At 38.4% G+C, this 18,519-nt stretch overlaps 1 protein-coding gene across 2 annotated transcripts; it reads right to left on the reverse strand.

Annotated features, from left to right (window-relative positions):
* TPMT (thiopurine S-methyltransferase) lies at window positions 1-18,453 on the reverse strand. 2 transcript variants are annotated; one of them, XM_083357343.1, is made up of 9 exons: window positions 18,311-18,453; window positions 15,988-16,139; window positions 13,882-13,974; window positions 11,671-11,803; window positions 10,891-10,943; window positions 9,433-9,507; window positions 8,091-8,176; window positions 7,229-7,273; window positions 1-295 (listed from the first exon to the last, which is right to left on the reverse strand). In XM_083357343.1, exons 2-9 carry the CDS (start codon window positions 16,125-16,127, stop codon window positions 174-176), a joined length of 747 nt encoding a protein of 248 aa, XP_083213469.1. In that variant the 5' UTR covers window positions 16,128-16,139; window positions 18,311-18,453; the 3' UTR covers window positions 1-173. The 2 variants fall into 2 exon arrangements, with proteins under 2 accessions (XP_083213469.1, XP_083213470.1); XM_083357344.1 differs by having other exon boundaries at window positions 15,988-16,170; window positions 18,311-18,417.
* Window positions 18,454-18,519: the final 66 nt, after the last annotated feature.

Raw genomic sequence — 18,519 nt, forward strand, 5'->3', positions numbered from 1 at the left:
TTCCATTTTAACAACGTAGGTTTATTTGCAAAGGCAAATTTCAAGAAAATTATGCTCAGAGATATTGATAATATAAGAAAGTATCTCAAGAATGATTAATCCTTGGTCCAGAAACATTACAGTGTCTGGCAACCAAGTGGTTCTCCTCATCCTCTGAGGGGAAGGTCTAGTAGTCATCTGGGTTCTTTCAATGTGACCAAGTATAAAACCTCCCATAAATAATCTATACCCCACTTCTTATGTCGCTCTTCCAAACAATAGACTTTTTCAAGACATTGAATATCGCAGTCTTTTCCTGGAAGGAAAGAGAAAAAAACTTTCAATGGTTTTTGACAACAATCATTACTCTTTGGGTTTCATGTAAATTGTTATTTCCCCTTCCTCTGTTACACATTATAAAAGTGCTTATTTTTTAACATCTCTCATCAACAATAGGGACGCGGTGGCTCAGTGGGTTAGGATGCTGAGCTTGTCGATCAGAAGGTCGGCAGTTTGGCGGGTCGAATCCCGAGTGCCGTGTAGCAGAGTGAGCGCCTGTTACTCGTCCCAGCTTCTGCCAACCTAGCAGTTCGAAAGCACGTAAAAATCCAGTTATTTAAAATAGCTGGATCCAAGGCAGGTTTCTTGAGGAGGGGCCTTAGCACCGCCTCTTTCAAGGCGGCAGGGAAGCACCCCTCACTCAATGAAGCATTGATAACTGCTAGGAGCCAGCCTCGTGTAACCTCCAGAGCTGCATAAACCAGCCAGGAGGGACACGGGTCCAACAGACACGTGGTTGCACTTAATTTCCCCATGATCCTGTCCACTTCATCCGGAGTCACAGGGTCAAACTCTTCCCAAATGTTCTCGGCCAAACCCATCGCTTCCCCCTTGTCAGATACTACCCAGCCAGAGTGCAGACCAGCCCGAATCTGAGCGATTTTGACCACCAGATACTCACTAAATTCCTAAATATGGTGTATGATTGTCAAGCTATTTCCTCTGCATGCTTTTGAACTTAAAAACAAACCAAGACAATGAGTGCAGCCAGGCAGCCATAGCAAATAATGGCAAAAGTAAGAATACAATTATGTGCACTTATATTGAGATGTTATTCTTGCTAAAAATTGGACCCAGAGGTAGCCTACTAACAAGTGACAGCCCCTACATACGTGGAATGCATTTTCCAATTAAAACAAGAGTCTTGCATGAGAAATGAGAATTTAAAAACAATGCTGTGCTTCTCTTAACACTATGCATGCAAAAAAAACCTTGGCCAGTCTCTCAAAATTCATGCCACAACAAGGACTCACCCAGTATTTTAATATACACACTAGTAGAAGGAGTTGCGCCATCTCAATTAACCAGTGGAATTGCCTTCAGATGTTGTGAGTGCTCCATCACTGGAGGTTTTTAAGAAGAGACTGGACAGCTACCTATTTGTCTGAATTGGTATAGGGCAGGGGTAGGCAACCTTGGCTCCAGCTGGCTCAGGAATTCTGGGAGTTGAAGACCACGAGTCATAAAAGAGCCAAGGTTGCCTACCCCTGGTATAGGGTCTCCTGCTTGAACAGGAGGTTGGACTAGGAGATCTCCAAGGTCCTTTCCAACTCTATTGTTCTGTTTTGTTCTAATCTCTTATGTACCATGTTTGCTGCCATACGCCAACTTCCAACTTCTCAAGCGCTGTTCTCACAAAGCTTTGCTCAATATGTCATGAGGCATATTAGCACAAGGCTAGCAGAAATACGAGGCATTCTTTGCTGTCCTTTGTACAGCCTTCTGGAAGCACAAGGCCATGGCAACAAGAGTGCTGGCGTCACTCTAGATCCAAACTAGCTTGAAGCAGTGCAGAGAAATGAGTCATTTCCATTGGCACAGTCGATAACAGGATACAGATTGAGGCAAAAAGAAAATGTCCCTGTCTTAGATCTGCAAAGTAGGTTTTGTCCAAAGTAATTAGGAAAGGTGAACACAAAGAATGTTAAATTTATAGTATGACACCGGTGATTTAAAAAGGGTCAGAATAAATCCAAGAATTTAGATTGAATTACTAGAACTCAGCATGGAAAGTAACCTTGAACTGGAAGGATATGGTATCCATTTGCTAGAAGTCCAGATTCAAGTTTCTCGTTTTTCAAACAAAAATTTGGCAGAAATAGATTGAGGTCATTGATATTTATCCTCTGCATTTGGATGTAATAGCACCCCATTCCCCAAGTACCATATTACGTTATTGGTTTGGGGGTCAGTTGACATGGCTCTGCTTCCTCTTAGTCCAGGGGTGTCAAACTCAATTTCATTGAGGGCCGCATCAGCATTGCGGTTGCCCTCTGGGAGCCAGGTGGGTGTGGCCAGGGTAGGCGTGGCCTACTGGGTGGGCGTGGCTAGAGTGCGTATGGCCTACTGGGTGGGCGTGGCCAGCTCTACATCGTTCTCATCAAGGGTGCCTATGGGGGCCTGGGCAGGAGTGGGACAGATCTGAGGGTCTCTGGCAGAAGGAGGGTCTCTGGGCCAGGGCCAAGGCAGTGGGGGCCGTTCCCTCACTATTTCCAGGATGGCTTCGTGGGCCGCATGAAACCACTTTGCGGGCCGGATCTGGCCCCCGGGCCTTGTGTTTGACATGTCTGTCTTAGTCTATGAAAATAAGCATTTTCCAAAGATTTTAAGGAGAAGAAAGGACTTTGCATTTCTTGTGCAGGAACTTAAGCAACGTTATATATTCCAGTAGGGCTGGTGGCGATGCATGAAGGTAAAAGATATCGTCTGGTTACTGTGGCACAGGCGCGTGATTTCTACAATAATGTTTTAAAAGCAACCCCACTATCACTTCTGGAAGCGGCAAAGGGATTTGGTGAAGAAAAACCTCATCAAGCTGAAGATGGCCAGACAGAGGAGGATGGTGCTGGAGGGGATCAAACTACAACTTTGTTGGCTGATGTTGGAGAGCTGAGGGTGACGCGTGCTGCTTTAAAAAGAGCAAAACAAATAAAAGAACAAGACCAGCAGAAGTTTATGGAACTTTCAAAGCGCACTTACAGCGAGGCAGTGGGAGGAGCGCGGCCTAAAGGAGGCAGGGCCATTGATGAGGTGCTCCAAAAGCTTCGGGGCGACAAGTATGGCGACTAAATTTTTAACTTGGAATGTCAATGGATTAAATTCGCCTCAGAAGAGAAAGAAAGTTTTTCAATATTTAAAACAATTTAAGACTGATGTTATTTGCTTGCAAGAAATGCATATTAGGGCTATGGACCAAAAGTTTTTACTGAACTCAAGATTGGGTACGCAATTTGTTGCTTCTGCAATGAATAAGAAAAACAGAGTGGTTGTTTATGTTAAAAGTGCTATAACAGCGGACTTAATTGAAGCAGATAAGCATGGAAGATATGTAATGATAGATTTGTTGCTAGAAGGCAAAAAAACGCTTTTAGTTGGACTGTATGCTCCTAATCAACAACAACAACAGGCTGACTTCTTCAGTTTACTTCACACAAAGCTTACTCAGTTGGATTACAAATCATTTATTTTTATGGGGGATTGGAATGGCGTTTTGGACGTACAGATGGATAAGTCTGGTTTTTTTAAGCGTATTCCGTGTCATGCCAGACTGCCTGTCTTTTTTTGAAATGAAGGATGATTTGGAATTGCGAGACATTTGGCGTGACACACACCCGCATGAAAAGGACTATACTTTTTTTTCTGATAGACACTAATCTTTTTCTAGGATTGATTTTATTTTGCTGACAAATAATTTTTTTTCTAGGATTAAGAAGGTAAAGATTTGTGCAAGAGCTATTTCTGACCATAGCCCAGTATGGTTAGAAATTAATAAGGACAACAGAGATAGGCGCTCATGGTGCGTAAATGAGAATTTGTTTAGAAACCAGAAAAATGTGGAAGAGTGTAAACAGCGAAGGAAGGATTTTTTTGAAATTAATATGAATAAGGATACTTCTATGGATATGGTTTGGGATGCTAGCAAGGCCTATATGAGAGGAGTGTTGATATATATGAATAACAAACATAGATGTATTTTGGAAGCTAGAAGGAAAGAATTGGAGAATGAAATTAAGGAAAAAGAGAATGCTTTGATTTTGAATCCATTGGATGTGAAGATTAAAGAGGCTATCAAGCTATTAAGAGGACAATTTGATAAATTAATGGCTGATCAAGTGGCAACCAATTTGAGGTTTGCCAGGCATAATACATTTTGCAATGCCAATAAGCCAGGTAGATGGCTAGCTTATAGACTAAGGAAAAAGCAGAGGGCTTCCAACATAGACAAAATTGAACATAAGGGGAAGGTAGTGTTTCAACAGGATCTTATTAAGGAAGCCTTTGTGGACTTTTATTCTAAACTATATGCTAAGGAGAAGATTAAGGAAAAAGACATTGATGAATATTTGGAGAATGCTAGCATCCCGGTTCTTACGCAAGTACAAAAAGAGGAGATTAATCAATTGATTACAGAAGAAGAAATATTTACAGCAATTAAGGAGTTGAAGGTCGATAAAGCGCCAGGTACGGATGGTTTGACTGCAGCCTACTACAAAAATTTACAATTAGAGATGGTTAAACCGTTAAAGGAATTGTTCCAGACAATCCAGAGAGGGGGAAAGGTGCCTCCATCTTGGAGAACTGCCTTTATTTCTCTGATTCCAAAGGAAGACCAAGATGCTACTCAAGTAAAGAACTATAGACCGATATCACTATTAAATACAGACTACAAGATATTTGCTAAGGTGATGGCGAATAGATTGATGAGGGTTCTGCAACGGGTGATTCATGGGGATCAAACTGGGTTTATTCCTGGTAGGCAAATGAAAAATAACGTGAGGCATATAGTTGATGTGTTGGAATTTTTGGAAAGGAACAACCAGATCCCTGCGGCGCTAATTTTTTTAGATGCTGAAAAAGCTTTTGATCAATTGAATTGGCAATTTTTGATGAAAGTTTTAGATAAAATGAATTTTGGGGATAAATTTTTGCAACCAATTAGGGCATTATATCAAAAACAAACAGCTCGAATAATAGTTAACAATAGTTTGTCAGAAGTATGTAATATTGAGAAGGGTACAAGGCAAGGGTGCCCGCTATCGCCTTTGTTATTTGTGTTAACATTGGAGATATTATTGGTAAAAAAACGAAATTCGGAAAGAATTAAGGGTATACAGATTAGAGATCAGGATTATAGATTGAGAGCGTTCGCAGACGATCTGGTTGTTACAGTGACCCAGCCGGAGAGCTCCGTTGTGGACCTGATGGAGATAATAATGCAGTATGGGAAGGTTTCTGGATTTAAAGTTAATGTACAAAAAACTAAAATCTTGGCCAAAAACATGACAGTATTGCAAAAGGCCCTTTTAGAAGGGTTAACTGGATTTGAGATTGTCAAAAGGGTCAAATATTTGGGGGTGCTTTTGTCGCCCTCTAATACAAAATTATATAAAAATAATTATGAAAAATTATGGGGAAGAATCCAAAAAGAAATGGAGAGTTGGGAAAAATTGCAACTGTCTTTGTTGGGGCGAATCGCAGCAGTAAAAATGAATGTCCTGCCTAAATTCTTATTTTTATTTCAAATGATACCGGTTCTTAAGAAAGATTCTAATTTGGAGGAATGGCAGAGAGGTATCAATAAATTTATTTGGGCAGGGAAAAGGCCACGAGTTAAACTCAAGATTATGCAGGATACTCGTGAAAGAGGTAGTCTTAAAATGCCCAATCTTAAATTATATTATGAAGCTGCTGCGTTAGCAGGAATAAGTGATTGGATTAATTTGACACAAGAGAGATTATTAAATCTTGAGGGCCACGACTTGATATTTGGCTGGCATGCATATTTGCTATATGATAAGAAGGTAGATAATGTGTTTAGAGTGCATATTTTAAGACAGGCATTGCTGAGAGTTTGGAAGAAGTACAGACATAAGTTAGACTGTAAGATACTATTGTGGGCAATTCCAAAACACGCAATAGAAAATATACATGCTGGTTTTAAGCATGATGTGACTACGTACAAGAAGATTCTAAGTCTGGAAAGAAATGTCTGGTGTTTGAAATCATATAGTCTCTTGCGAGATGAGAAGATTGTTCAGAATTGGTTTCAATATACTCAGCTACGGGCCAGGTGGAAAGAAGATCAGAAAAATGGTTTTACAATGACTGATGAAAATCTGATAAAGCAAATCAGAAATCAGGGTTCAGCACATATTAAACGGATATATCTTGCATTGATAGAGATTGACTCAGAAACAGAACTTGTTAAGGATTGTATGATAAAATGGGCCCAAAATATTCAAGAAGTTATTACAATGGACACGTGGGAAAAGATTTGGGTGAGGAACGTAAAATTTACACAAGCTCAAAATCTAAGAGAGAACTTTTATAAAATGTTTTATAGATGGCATTTAGATCCTAAAAAGCTTGCAAGTATGTATCCGAATTATCAACCAAAATGTTGGAGGTGTGGTGATGAAGATGCAACATATTTTCATGTATGGTGGACTTGTAAAAAGGTTAAGGCCTTCTGGATAAAAATTTGGTGGAATATGCAGAAGATTTTCAAGCAAAGGATAAAGTTTTGCCCGCAACTCTTCTTGTTGGGAATAATTACAATGCTACGGTTGTGGACACTAAGTTGATGTTGAATTTAATTACGGCAGCAAGACTTTTAATAGGTCAGTATTGGAAGAAAGAGGAACTGCCAACCATAGAAGAATGGACTTTAAAGGTTTCCGACCTGGCAGAGATGGCAAAGATTTCGGCTTATTTGAAAGATCACTCGCAAGAACGTTATATTATGGAATGGAGAAAATGGATTGAGTATATCCAGAACAAATATAGGGTTAAGAAGTTTCATGTAGCATTTGAATAAGTCTTCCTTCTCTTTCTTTTTCTTTATTTCTTTCTTTTTTTTCCTCTTTATATATTTAATATCATTAAGGTTTGTATTATCCTATACAAGCTAGAGAGTGATGGATTTTAGAGTTTATGGTTGTTAGTATATGGTTGTTTATGATTGTTTTTTTTTTCTTTTTTATACCTTGTATTTAGCTCTGGGAAGTCGGGGGGGGGGAGGGGTAGGGGGGGAGGGAGAGGGGAGGGGGAGGGGGGATTGTTAAAGATAAACTGTATGTTAAAACTTTTTAATAAAAAAAAAGAAAATAAGCATTTTCTTTCCTGAAGAGGCAAGGGCCACTGTAAAGTACATTTGGCATAGGTTAAAGTTTCTTTTTCACTGACTCACCAAATAAACTTTTCACGTCTGAATCAGAAACATAGAACGGTGGACCTACAACAGAAAAGATGAAGTTAGAAAATCAGAAAGAAAACCCAGCCAAAGCCCTTTTAAGAAATGAGAATTCAGGGATTTACTTAGTTTAATGTCAATTCAGTCTGTAACAGTCCATTTATATTTCAAAAAGTAGGTGAATGTCAATAGAAATGCGAGGGGAAAAAGACAAGTCACTTGAGAAACCTTGTGCAATGGCTTTCTCTTGACATCTAAAACTGTACTCCAGTTTTAGTTCTGAACTGAATGTTATAAAAATTATGGCAGATTCCTAGAATACTGAATAGATGATTTAAAAAAACCTGATTTGCTGTCGCCATACTCTAGAGCAGGGGTGTCAAATCCGATCGCATCATGGGCCGTATTGTGACATATCAGAACTTGTTTTGCCTTTGTGGGCCTGGGGTGGGTGTGGCCTGTGCGGGCCGCATCTGGCCCATGGGCCGCATGTTTGATATGTCTGCCCTAGAGAGTCATGAATATTTTGATTATTCATTATATTATATTCTTATGCATTAATGATCTGGTCTGTTGTAATCATATTTTGCAGTAAATTGTATCTGTTAATAGATTTCTTAAAAATAAATTATCATGGTTGACTAGTTTAAAAGCTAAAGCCATGAAAAAGATGCATGTCGTTGAATAAATACCATAAAAGCATTGGAAAGTATTAGAAAGGAATTTAGACTTGCTGTGCCTGCCCTCTAATCATGCCAGACCAATGCCATATTAATCTTAAGAGCTTACTTCCAGTTGCAAAGGATGTAAATCACTGTAAGATTTTCCCAATATCCAGCTTTTAGTCCCAATATCTTACCTTTGTGTTTCCTTACATCATACAACATAGTAACTAGAAGACAGCGACACATTCTGTTCATTAGTGATAGTATCAACTGGGCATAGCTAAAAGGAAAGGACAAGAAACACATACTGGGGAAAACTGATATTTTATTACAAAGAAGGAATAGAAAAAGTGGAACATGAGAAAAGTTGGATTCGCATAACAATGATAAGCTATGATTCTTAAACCTTTTAAAGTCACAATTGGGGTTGATGCAGACAGATGTCTTGCTAATAATGCTAAAGCATAGCTGACTTTCTGCAAAGGTTTGTTTCCTATAACTAGGCTAAGCCAAAACTATGTTGCAGCTTAGCATGGTGTGAAATAACGCAGCTGCCGCTGCTTCCTTTTCCTAAGAGCCGAAGGAGACATATACAGTGTTCATTTTATCTCCAAAACAATCCTGTGAGGTAGGTTGTGGCACATTAATACATATTATGGCACACTTGAGGCACATTAACACACTGGATCTCGTGTGTGTGTGTGTGTGTGTGTGTGTGTGTGTGTGTGTGTGTGTACGCGCGGGGAGGGAAAAAGATGCAGGATGTTACTTAAATTTTTAGATTCCGGCTTTATACTGGCTGGCTGTGTGTGCTATAACACAGCATATTTTGTTTGGTTTTACATATACACAATATATACTTTTAAACCCCTGCTTATGTCATAGTAGATCTATGTGCAATGAAAGACAAGTAGCACTGTCCAGAGAAAGCACAGATCACAGTTTGGATAAATCAATCAAAATCTCCAGAAGTAAGTAACATCATCCAAGGTGGTTAACAATTAAATTCAAAAAGCCAAACACTCCAAAACGCCAGATGTGAGCAATACCCAATATTTTGCTAAAAGAATAATGACACAATTATGGAGAAAAGTGTCAAAGAATTGTAGAGAACTATTTTGGATACCAAGGTGTTCGGATGTAAAATCAACCCTGAAGCAAACAGTTATATACATCAGCAAAGTCTTGATGGGTCTCTCATCCATTGCACTAACTTGCTGCACTGCATCTCCTATAAGGGCAATGCTACACCAGGAGTTGTGAGAAAAGAAAGTACTGCTGTCAAGGGCTGTCATTCAAGCCTAACCATGCCTTACAGCATACTTGTGATTTAAATGTAATGACTGTGTCATGTCATGTATCTCAATAATTATTTCATCTAATTTTGCAAAAGTTATTCAGTGAAGGTATCCCCAGTAAAGAATGACTGGAACAAGTTAATCACTCAGAAAGAGCAATTTCCTTGGCACCCAAAGCCTCATCAAGCAACACCGTAGTTCCTGATACGAACATAAAATGCAGTTCCCAGTTACTGACCGTTCTCTCTCAGAAGGGTTAACAGCTACTAGAGAACCTCTGTCCCAAATCCCATCAAAATGACCAGTCACAGAGCTACAGGGAGAGAAAGAAAAAAAATCACACCATGCTTAGTAAGTACTATTTTTAGTCATACCAGAAAAGCAATGTTGCATACAAAAACCCCCCAACATGCAGAAGACAACGGTTTTAAAATCCACACAAGCAAGAAACAGCTTAAAGATACAGCTTTGTTAGAGATGCAGAATGTTTTACAGAACTAGGGAGAATATATTTTATTGCAATATGCTTAATATGATCCAAGGATCAGAAAATGAAATAATTGCTTCAATTGCACATTGCTAGGCTATAATATGATGTGTTCATTCTGACTTAGGATCCTTTGTGAACCAAAATGCATCATGACAAATGCCACAGCACTTAGAGAACCCCAATTGTCATCCAGGAAGTCCTCACTAAGTTTTCTTACAAATTTCCAAACTCTGCTAATATCACTAGATCTTATAAAATGTCAATATTCTTGCATGAGACCTTATGATACAAGGAACAAAATATCAGGTGATTTGATGAACTAGCGAATTTGGGGCCATTTTAAAATATTTTAAAATCATTTCAGAGACCTGTGCAATTACTCAATACACGTAGTCCTCAACTTACAGCAGTTCATTTAGTGGCCATTGAAAGTTACAATGGCACTGAAAAAAGTGACATGATCGTTTTTCAAACTTACAACCACTGCAGCATCCCCATCAAAATTCAGATGTTTGGCAACTGACTCATGTTTATGACGGTTGCAGTGTCCCGGGGTCATGTGATCACCTTTTGAGACTGTTTTACAAGCAAAGTCAATGGGGAAGCCGGACTCACTTAACAACCGTGTTACTAACTTAATAACTCAACTATGCAGTGATTCACTCAACTACGCAGTGATTCACTTAACAGCTGTAGCAAGAAAAATTGTAAAATGGTGCAATATTCACTTAACAAATGTTTCACTTAGGAACAAAAATTTGGGGCTCAATTGTAGTCGCAAGTCAAGGGCTACCTGTATTATGCCACAGTGCTTAGTCCCTAAGAAGATGATTGATCCCTGGTTTTGTATTATATATAATCTAGCCCAGGGGTAGGCAACCTCAGATTTTATGACTCATGGACTTCAACTCCCAGAATTCCTGAGTCAGCATAGCTGACTCAGGAATTCTGGGAGTTGAAGTCCATGAGTCATAAAAGAGCCGAGCTTGCCTATCCCTGATCTAGTCCATTTATCAAATATTAGCATGATGTGTGAGCTCAGCCAATGTCTATTTTCAAGGCATGAAAAGCTCATTACCCATCATACATGCACCTGAGCCAGAGTAAGATTTCCCATAGATGTTATCTATGCTGCATTACAGGTGGAGTTGAAAGCCATCAAATATGCTAAATGTGTGGAAAGACTCAGTATTAATTTCTTCTTACCTGGTCAGGTCATATATATTGCAACAATACAGAGAAATATTCAGAGATGTGCACTACAATGAAAAATAAATGAACTTTTTTAAAAAAAGATAAAGCAACAAAAAAAGTAATTAACATTTCTATCATCTAAACATTCTATCTTTTTTATTATTACGGTAGTTGTATTTTCTTACTGGTAATGCTATATTGCTTCTATAGGCACAAAACAAAGTTAAGCATTAAAATAATTCAGCATTAACGTAATTAAAGCAATAACATGTTTTAAATTTTACTTAAGATGAACTTAATATATATAAATGTGTGTATGTAAATATTGTATATAAATTAAATTAAATTAAATTATATAATGCTTAAAATCAGTGAAGTATCTAGCCTTAAACATGACAGGTGTTTATTTACATTTCAGCTCAAATAAAGGAACTTCAAAAGGAGAAACAGGGATGATTTTTTACAGTTTTCATCAAGGAGTTCCTGTCTATCATCAAGAAATTCTATACTTTCAATAATGATTATAGACTTTAATTTCACTTTCATTATTAATACCCTACTGCTATGAAATACTTACTATACTACCTTTGGAATAATAAATATTATTTCATTAAATGTAATTTAATGATGCCCAGTCCTCATTGTGATTATTTTAATTCATGGTTTGCAAGGATCTATATTTTAAATCAATAAACCAGGGATATATCTCTCTTCAGCCACTGATAAACTTTTAGGCTTAGCTACACCAATAAACTACATTTCTACAAAGAAAATATAGGGTTCAATACATACTTTCAGTAATTTAGCTCCAGGGATTTCTGGAACTATTTCTTCTGAAAATGAAAGATTTTGTTCTGTGAAAAAGTCCTTCAATGCAATTTCACTAATTTCCACACCAAATACATGGTGTCCCATCTCAGCTAACCTATACAGAACAATAAAATATGCCATGTTTACTCATATGTTATTGAGGGTGTTTTTTTTTTTACAATAAAAGAAGATAGATCAAAGTCCTCTTGGTTTTAGTGGGCAACTGCATACTGTAACAATCAGAATATTATCTGTAGAAAGTTGTATTTTTTAAAAAAAGCAAATAAAACTTTGGACTGAAGAAACCGAAGCACAATGCAATGGAATGGTAAGAAGCACTGAATGGTTTGTTCTACTTTGCTTCTCTAATTTTTTGTAAGATTTTTTAACTTGCTAAATATCATGGGGATTTTTTCCCCATTAAGTTAAAAGCATAAGATGCTTTCCTCCCCTTTTTCCCCCAATAGTGACGTAATAAAATTGGAATATCAAGCTGTAGATGTGTGGAGGAGTAGAGCATTTGCCTTAAATATAAAACTGGCCAACATTGTTAATTTACATTTTAAAAGTTTATTTCCACATTGATTAAATTCGCTCAGATGGCGGATCCTTGATAAAACTGGGAACATTTGACAAAACACAGCATCGTAAACTATCAGTGTACTGATGTAATGAATGAGATTCCTCTCTCCCCATTCTGTACAAAATGAGGCACAGCCCAAATTACATTAATTCCTTTCATGACTATCGAACCTATGTAGAAAAATCCATTTTGATGCTGGCGGTGTTGTGAATAACATAAAAACTTTACTTCTATAATACATTAAAATGTATGTGCGTCCCAACAGATGGCGATTTTATCGAAACAAAATTTTCATATTTTATTGATTATTCTAGGCGCAGGGAGTTATTGCCCCTCCAAAATGTTGTTGAGCTATTAGGCTTAGGGGCTACAGGTAGTCCTTGACTTACAACTATAACTGAGTCTAAAATTTCCATTGCCAAGTAGGACAGTTGCTAAGTGAATTTTGATCCCTTTTACAACTTTTCCTGACATAGTTATGTGAGTCACTGCGGTTGTGAAGTTAGTAATATGGTTGTTAAGTGAATCTGGCTTCCTCATTGATTTTGCTTTTGAGAAGGTTGCAAAAAGGTGATCACATGATCCCCTGGGACACGGCAACTGAAAAAAAATGCATGCTTGTTGCCAAGCAGATGAATTTTGATCATGTGACCATGGGGGATGCTGCAAAGGTCGTTAAGTGTGAAAGACGGTCGTAAGTCACTTTTTCCAGTGCCGTTGTAACTTAGATCATCACTAAATGAATGGTTGTAAGTCAAGGACTTCTTGTATGGTTAATCAATATATGGACAGTCACATGTTTTTCAACCTCAAACTCTTCTAATCACAATTCTCTATTGACGCTCTATTACTCTCAGCTAACATCTCTGGCTATCTGTAAGGGTTCTAACTGACTGTTAGAGTCTCCGCACAGCTTTTGCTTGTTTTAACAGACAATGGCCTATCTCAATAATTTGATTACGTTATAAAGGAAGACATTTTAAATTGGATTTAAGATTAAATTATTTCAATCCTAATCCATATTCACAACCAGACAGCCTTCAGATGTTTTGGATTCCAGCTCCATGTGTCCCAGCTGGCCTGTTAAGTTTGTGGATGATGGATGCTACAGCCCAAAGCTCTGGACAATGGCAGGTTGAAGAAAGCTGCCTTATTTCTTGGCTTGAGAAGAATGACTGATGCAGATTTTAAAATATAATGGCACCTTGGTACTCATCATTAATTGGTTCCAGGAGGCACGATGAATACCAAAAACGAGGAGCACCAAACAAATTTTTCCCATAAGAAATAATGTAGTGAGTCACAAGGCAGCTGACATCAACATGTCCTAGTTTGTGCATTGAGTATTAAACGAACGATGGGTACTAGAACAAAATGTTCATGTCAGAATGCACTGAGTGCCAAATTCGATGAGTTTCAAAGCAGTGGAGTTGTACAGGGATTAAGTTTGCCTAGTGAAGGAAAATATCACACAACTGAAAATACATGAAGGTCTCAGCAAAAGTACCCAATCTCCCTCCCCCATGTTTTATTAGTTGTTATTTGTTTATACTCATGAAGTAGTATAACAAAATCTAGATAAAACTGAAATGATCTGATGATTCATTTACCATTTCATTTCAACAGCTTTCCCACAAAGTGGAAAAAATATTCTTAATTCCTTCCTGCCATTGACAAAAATATCCAGGTGTTTCTTCAGGAGTCTGGAAGGGGGGAAAAAAAGAAAAGAAAATGTTATTTTTTTTAAAAAAAAAAGAACATAAAATAACTGATCTTCACACTCAGGTTCTTATATAATCAGTTAAAAATTTGGAAAATACCAATCTAAATACTGAGCTTTCTTTAGCATGGCCTGAAAGACTACATTAAGAAAAGCTAAGGATTCTTACTGAAGGCAGTCAACCAAGGAAAGCTCTTGAAAACAAAAGTAAAGGCTGAATATAGAAAAAAAAACCAACCCAAATGCAATTGGTTAATTAGAAGAACAAGCAAATGTGTGGTCAATACTTGAAGGATATAGAAGAAAAAAAATATTAAAAAACCCACATGAAGTTAGTTAAGATTGAGAGTGTTAAAGAAACTGAAGGCTTTATTTTACCAGCTCAAGAACAAGCTTAGCCAATTAATTGCACGAAGGGGAAAATTCAATATGTAACAAACAATAGCAAATGTCAGCTTTGTAGTAAAAAGTATGAATGCATTGACCATTTGATCAGTGGGCTGAAGCCAAATTTCACAGACTATAACCAGCATCGTGTTTGAATTGCCAGAATTATTCATTGGGAACTTTTGCCAGAGGTGTGGACTGGAATATGTTAAAATTATTGGGACCATCAAGTTCAGAAGGTTTGGAAAATGAGCAGGTTAAGATCTTATGGGATTTTAAGATCCAAACAAGTAGGCATCAACAGCCTTGATATAACAGCTGTTGAAAAGAAGATAGTCTGGTTCATTGATGTCGCTATTCCGGACGATGCTAGGATTGAGGAAAAACAACGGAAAAAAACCCCAAAATATATCAGAATTTGCAGATCAAAGTTGAATGCTTAGGGCAGGGGTGTCAAACTCACGTCACGTGACGCGACATATCATGACTTTTTTTCCATTGCTGGCAATCGGGTGGGCACGGTTTTGGCATGATGCATCTGGCCCACGGGCCGACAGTTTGACACCCCTGACTTAGGGGAAAAGAAATCCACTGTTATACCAATCATGATTGAAATCCTTGGAGCAATACCTAAAGGATTTCCTTGACATCTGGAAATATTGAATTTATCAGACCTGAACACATAAAAACACTAACCTGCTTGGAACTGTCTACATTCTTAGATGCTACCTTAAGAATTTTTAGGTCCTTGGTTAGTATTTGAATTATTTCCACCAATCTTAGGTTGTGAGTCTAACTATAGATTATTATTATTAATTATAATTATAATTATAATACCTCTTTCTATAAGTGAACTATGATTCTGCAAAGCAAAATTAATTCTCCTGAATTAATAGTCCTCAAAATATATTTCCATGGCTATGAGCGTAAATAAGTCTTTTGTGATACGGAGGGAAGAGATGGAAAAAGGAAAAAAAATCTGCCCTAAAAAGCATCGTTATATGGCACTAGTACCTTATACCAAGGTGTAGTTCAGGAATGTCTCTAGACTCTTCTATACTGTATACAGTGGTACTTTGGTATTCAACTGCTTTGAAATTCATTGAATTTGATACTCAATGCATTTTAAAGTGAAATTCTTGTCCTGGTACTCATCATTTGTTGGGTACTCAAGCTAGAACTTGTTGGTTTTGGCTGCCTTGTGACTCACTATATTATTCCTTATGGGGAAAAATTGCTTGGTATTCATAGTTTTTAGTACTCATTGCACCTCCCAGAACCAATGAACGATGAACACTGTGGTACCACTGTATAAAAATGTAATAAACAGAAGCGAACATCCTAAAGTAAAATACAAGCTGCGGTATCACTTTTATGTCAAGAATATCTCTGAGCCCAAAAGGGTTCAATAAACCTAATTGTTGACTGCAGTCAAAAGCAAAGATGGTAAAGTATGAACAGGCATTTCAAAAGAGGTCATATGCCCCTTGGCAGCTATGTTGCAAATGGCCCTGGCTGCTCTTAAGACATTTTGCAAAGTGGCAATGTTTTTTTTAAGTGACCATCAGGTTGAAACTGATGAGGATTCCTTGGCTAGCAGAATACTTACTGATGTTCTTCTTTTTTATGAAATCCAATATTGTTTGTTTCCCAACAGTTTAGCCATTCTTTTCCAGTCATCACTCGATCCCATTGAAACTTTGGATCATCACAATCTTCATTTCTAGAGGAGCTGGAGGAATTTTCCATGGTCTAGACAACCTTTGTACAGCGTGAGACATTCAAAAACTATCTGTGAATTAACATTCCTTTAAAAAACTTTGTCTACATTCTTAAGATAATGGGTTCTGCATCCTCAGACTAAAATCATTTTTAAAATAACATAGTGCGACTACGTAGAGAGCTGTTATTTGCAGAAACAGCTATTCAAAGAATTATATTTGGCTTTCCTCCTCGTTCATTTCACAGCATAGATCCAATAATGTACAGGACTGCTGACTTCCTGAATAAATGAAAGTAATGTGTGTGAGAGAGGAAGGGAAGAAAGAGCATGCTTTACGGTTATGTTAATGAATGTCTATGCAACAGGGAAAGGACAAACGGCAGGATAATATTCTCTTGAGTTGCAATCATGTTAGAAAGACCTCAGTATCCCAAATGTGCCTAATCCCAAATGTGTTACAAAAAATGCTACCAAACCCACAACAAATTCCATAGTATCCAAAAATCTAAACTGATTCAAAATGTGATTCTCCTTGCTCATTTTAATAGTGAAAGCTTCAAGTAATTCACTAACTCTTTCACAATTTCCTGATTATTTTTTTAAGTACATTTCCACCATACCTAAATGCCCAATTTTCAATTATTTTCTCGCGTAGTTTCTTACTTCCAATATACTAAAGATGCATTTTCCCAACCATCATTAAGGAGATTGATGTCAGCCACTACTTTCCTGGGTGTTTTTCTAATTTAACGTCCCAGCTGATGCAGGATTGCTCTTTTAGAATATTCAGAAAGTTCAGATAGAACAATGTGGCGAAGGTTCGCTGGGCTCGTTTCAAAACCTTGGCAGGCCTTCCATGGTTTTTGCAGAGCAGAATATCTGAAAAACCATCTCTGCCTGTGTGATTCTGCCCATTATTTAAAACATTCCTAGAGATCTCTTTTCTTTAGTTTTGGAGATGTTAAACTTCTTTTAAAATGCTGCTTTTTCCCCCCAGCAAATTTAAAATATGCTGGATGTACCCTCCGATCTTCAGATTGTTGTTTTTCTGCTGTTAGATGTTTTATTGGCCCATTAACCATTTCTAAAAAGTTTTAAAACTGCAAGCCGCATTTAGGTTGTAATGTTACTGCAGTTGTATCTCTTTCTACTCAAAAGTAAAACCAAGTGCTTAAAGTGAGTAAACTTGCAGTCTCTGGATTTAAATCAATTCAAGCCAGCATAAACTTACTTGAGTGGATCTGAATTCCTGAAGACTCCATTGAAACTTTGATATAGTTTTTTTTGGCAAATTAGGGAAGCTGTTTGCTATTGCTTTCCTTTACTAAAATCTTTTGGTGGTTGCCCATTCAAATACTGACCCTGTTGAACTTCAGCCAAGATCAGTCAGATGCAGCCACACATTAAGATGAAAACACATGAGTTTTTAATTTTGATTGTGTACTGCATTGATTTTACTATCATCATACATTTTACATCAACTATCCTGGTTTCCCAAAGGTACCTTTCCAAAAGGCAACTGGACTGTCTTTTTTCCTTGAAAATATTTCGTTTTTCATCCAAAAAGCTTCTTTGGTTCTGCAGTTCAGAACTTGGATGAGAAGCGATATATTTTCAAGGAAAAAAACCAACAACCAAGAAAAGTCCGGTTGCCTCTTTGAAAAGCACCATCGGACAATTGAGAATTTCCACGGTCTATCCCAGGGGTCTCCAACCCCCAGTCCGAGGACCAGTACTGGGCTGCGGCATGGCAGCAACCGGTCCGCACAAACAAACAAACAAAGCCCCAGCACACAAAACCACGCACTCCGGTCCACGGAAAAAAAAACAACTCTCTCCATGGAACCGGTCCCCGGTGCCCCAAAAGTTGGGGACCTCTGGTCTATCCTGCACACTATCCTGGTGTTCCTACAAAATCTCTCTCCATGGAACCGGTCCCCGGTGCCCCAAAAGTTGGGGACCTCTGGTCTATCCTGCACACTATCCTGGTGTTCCTACAATGGAAAGAAACCGGGGCTCTAAAGCTAAAGAGAAATAAATGGCTATTGCTGCTTGGTTTGGATTTGACAGCCTGCCCTCCTAGTCACTCTGATGATGTTACCCAGTTTGGCCACGAAACGTCCGCAGGGAAACCACCAAGCTCAGAGAGCGCCAAGAACCCCCTCCCTCGGACCTGAAACCGACAAAAAACAAACGGCAAACCAGCCACCTGAGCGAAGAGTAACGGCGGGGACGAGGCAACAACGGCGGCAACAACAGGCGAAGCTCTCGACTCCTCGCTCCTTGACGAGGCGCGGCGGCTGGACTGCGCGCGGCTGTTATTCTCGGGCTCCCCGCGCGCGCGCGCGCGCGCGTGCGGAGAAAAGAGGAAGCGAGAGGCTCGCAACATTGTCTCCTCCCCTCGCCCAACACGCCCCG

Source organism: Vipera ursinii (genome assembly GCF_947247035.1).
Source record: "Vipera ursinii genome assembly, chromosome: 3".
NCBI lineage: Eukaryota > Metazoa > Chordata > Lepidosauria > Squamata > Viperidae > Vipera > Vipera ursinii.